The sequence below is a fragment of the Geospiza fortis genome, unplaced genomic scaffold (assembly GCF_000277835.1).
Source record: "Geospiza fortis unplaced genomic scaffold, GeoFor_1.0 scaffold450, whole genome shotgun sequence".
Taxonomy (NCBI): Eukaryota; Metazoa; Chordata; class Aves; order Passeriformes; family Thraupidae; genus Geospiza; species Geospiza fortis.
The window spans coordinates 2074240-2077997 of record NW_005054416.1 but is presented as its reverse complement, the minus strand read 5'-3'; the positions used below and the strand labels follow the sequence as shown (position 1 = coordinate 2077997).

At 59.4% G+C, this 3758-nt stretch overlaps 1 protein-coding gene across 1 annotated transcript in view; it reads right to left on the bottom strand.

The window, feature by feature from the left end:
• The window catches only part of SYT12 (synaptotagmin 12), an 11050-nt gene that overhangs the window by 1124 nt on the left and 6168 nt on the right, over positions 1-3758 (bottom strand). Inside the window, 4 exon segments of the mRNA XM_005426569.2 lie at positions 192-325; positions 481-601; positions 669-884; positions 2967-3359. Coding sequence (XP_005426626.2) covers positions 192-325; positions 481-601; positions 669-884; positions 2967-3359 — 864 coding nt within the window.

The following is a 3758-nucleotide window of genomic DNA, read 5'->3' as shown; positions in this document are numbered from 1 at the left end:
AGCCCCCATACCCCCACACCCCTCAAACAGCCCCCCCACATCCACCCCAAACCAGACTCACACACACCCACAACCCCCAAAATCAGCCCCCAGAAACCCACACCCCCAGGAGCTCCCCAGTAGTGGGTTTGGGGAGCCTGAGGAGCACTGGGATGTGCCCCCCTCCCCAGCCCCCTCATGCTGGGCCAGACCTGGAGCACGATGGCAGGCACGGAGAAGATCATGGCCTCGTTGAACACGGGGTTGGTGTCTCCTCTCTTCACCGCTGTCTTCTTCTTGCTGATCTTCCTCCCATCCTGCAGCAGGTACACCTTGACGAAGGGATCTGCTCAGGGGGCAGGAGAGGGATCAGTCCCACGTGTCCCCAGTCATGTGGAGAAAGCAGGGGGACCTTCCTGGCAGGTCTGTCCTCACAGGGAGCCACTCCCGTGCAGCAAACGGGATAAATCAGGACAAAGCCCACCTTGGAGCCCCCCTCACCTGCAGTCACCTTCCCATTGCTCCACACCAGGTTCTTGGCTTTGACCACCACCACCGTGAGCCGCTCGGCCGTGGGCAGGTAGCTCAGGGAGAGCAGGATCTCCCCCACCGTGTCCACCGCCTGAGGGACACCACAGTCAGGACACAAGCACGTCCCAGACCCCGGCTGGGGGACACTGCTGGCTCACCTTGTTGGTGTCCTGCAGGTAGAGCCAGGCATTGAAGGGACGCGTGGCCAGCTCCAGGTCGGAGAGCTTGAGCTCGGCCACGCCGGTGCTGACGCTGCGCTCGTCCTCGTCCACGCCGAAGACGGAGAAGCGCAGGCTGTTCTCCTCCAGCGCCGCCGGGTCCAGCGGCACCGAGAAGCGCTCGTCGAAGGCCACGGAGTAGGAGCTCCTCTGGATCTGCCGTGGGAAGGGGAGGTAGCCCTGGCACGCCTGGGGCTGGGGGCTGCAGCCCTGCTCTGCCCCATCTCGTGGGGGTTGCATGGAGCGCGTCCCCAGGGCATGCCCCATCCAACCGGGATGGTTTATTCCCGACCTGACCGCAGCAACTGCTCGGCCATTGGGGTGACAATCAGGCCTGTGACCTGCCCCAGCGACTGTTAATTATTTTAATTAGAGAATCAGCGTTGGCCAAGTGCTCTCAGATAGATCCGAAGCCCCTGGGAGTGCAGATGCACATCCAGCTTGGCTGTATCAGGCAATGGGATTTATGGCTACAAGGTGTAACCCCCAGCCCTTCCCCAAGCAGAACCAACTCCTGAATGTGTCCAGTGGGAATGGAGCTGTTTGGCTGACATTGTCCCTGTGTCAGGTCATTCCCTGGGAGCAGAGGCAGCAGCAGCTCCCATGGCTCATCCTGCTGGTGCTGATCCCAAAGAACTGGCTGAGGGGAAATGCACTGAAGTCATGGATTTAGGGATGGATTTTTTCCCCCTACTCCAGCCCTGTTCCAGCACCCAAGATGTCACAGGCAAACCAGGGGTTTGTCCCATGGGATGGAAAGCTGCAGCCTTGGATAGCATTGGAGCAAAGTTGAACCACCAGCTCCCCAAAGCCACCCAAATCTGGGTGGAGTAGGGACCTCTCTGTGGGGCTCTATCACCCCAAAAGCCCCCCAGGAGATTCTCCTCCAAGGACTCTCCAGTCATCTCCTCCAAGGACTCTCTCCTGCCTCAGTCTGCTCCTAACCCTGCTCCATCCCTGGGATGAAGGACACAAAGGCAGCACCTGCCATTCCTGCCTTCTTAGTCCATGCTCTCCCACTGGATACCACCAACCTCCAGAGCTCCTGGGGAATGAAGTTCCTCTGTGTGAAGAGCAGATTTTAAAGCCCTACAGATTTTACAGACTGTCTGTCTGCAGCCCACGCTGTATTTTGGGAGCTCTGGATCAAGTACAACCAAACAGGAGCTGCTATTTAAAAACCCTCCAGAAGCACTGGGGAAAAAAAGCAGCTGGGCCTTTATCCATGGCCTTGGGGCAGCTGCGGAGGTAAATTGTGCTGGTGAATTATAAATAATGACACTAAATAATAAATATCTCCAGAGCATAAATAAAGAGCCAGAGATTTGGATGGGAAAATGGTCTAAAAGGGCACTGTGGAAATATTTTGGAGGCAGCTGCCGGTTTGTGGGGACGGAATGGCACCTCCACCCCAGTGGAGAGGTGCCTTAATGGGGACCAAATTCCCACTCCTTGCTGGAATATCCTGATTAAATCAAACTGACTCTGCAATAGAGGAGCTGCTAGAAGAAAACTGAGGCTCCTGCTTTCCAAAAGCAGCTTTTGAGGCACTTAAAAAGGGAGGTTTTGCACCAGAGCCAACCCTGGTTGTGGCTGTCAGTGCTGCCACATGGATTTCCACTGCCGCGTCCTTAGTGGGGAGGGAAAAGCACTGGGGCTGCTGTGGGAAGGAGAGAGACTGTGGGGACTCAGGGGACTGTGGGGCCATGGCAAGACACTTGCAGCACCTGCCCAAACTGCCACTGCCCCCCAGGCCCCTTCCACCACATGCCACAGCGTCCCTTCCCCAGCAGGGACAGCCAAGCAGGAAAACCTGCCACCAGCCACGCTTGGAGATGACAAAGCCAGCCCAAATCCCAGCCAAGGGGGAAGACACTCCTGCCTCTGCCAGATTTCTAATATGCAAACCCACCTGGGACATCCCTCAAAATCCTGTGCCAACCCAGAGCTCTCTGCTCCCAAATCCCATCACTGCTGTGGGGAGCTGAGACCCACCCCAAAATCCCATGTCAACCACATCCAGCCTGGAATTCCATACACCCAAACCCTATGACTGAGTTGGGGAGCTGATATCCCCAATCCTGTGCCAACCATTCCTGATCCTGGCATGCCTGCAGCTCCCTGCTCCCAACCCCCACCATTTCCCTGGGGAATGAGGCCAGGGGACGCTGCCACCCAAACCCCCAGGGTGACCCAGGAGTGCACAGGGAGGGCTCTGGCGGGGAAGGAGGGGCTCACCCGGGAGATGCCGACGATCTGCTCGGCCGGCAGGAGGCTGATCCGCATGAAGCATGACTCGAAGCGCGCGTCCTCCTTCTCCAGCAGGTCCTTGCCCTGCAGCAGCGTGACGTGCAGGGCGGCCGCCCGCCCGTCGTACTCCATGCACACCTCCACCTGCCCCACGGTGAAATCCTGCCCGAAGTTGTTCCCGATGGATGAGATGGAGTTGAGGGAGTCAGCCGAGATGGATTTCCGCAGGGGGCCGTAGTGGGCCAGGCCCAGGTCTCTGCCCATCAGCTCCAGGCTGCCCAGCTCCTGGATGCTCTCCAAGGTGTCCTCTGCCCTCAGGCTGCTCTTGCGGGACGAAGAGCTCCGGCCCGGCGCCCGCTGCAAGCCCGGGGCCAGCCCTCGCTGCCAGGGAAAAGAGAGCAGGCGCTGCCCAATCCATCCCATCCCATCCCTCCGTGCTGAGTGGGTCAGCTGGGCTTCTCCTATCCCCTCCCAATCCCATCCCTCCGTGCCCAGCCGGGCAGCTGGGCTTCTCCTATCCCCTCCCAATCCCATCCCTCCGTGCCCAGCCGGGCAGCTGGGCTTCTCCTATCCCCTCCCAATCCCATCCCTCCGTGCCCAGCCGGGCAGCTGGGCTTCTCCTATCCCCTCCCAATCCCATCCCTCCGTGCCCCGCCGGACAGCTGGGCTTCTTCTATCCCATCCCAATCCCATCCCTCCGTGCCCAGCCGGACAGCTGGGCTTCTCCTATCCCATCCCAATCCCATCCCTCTGTGCCCAGCCGGACAGCTGGGCTTCTCC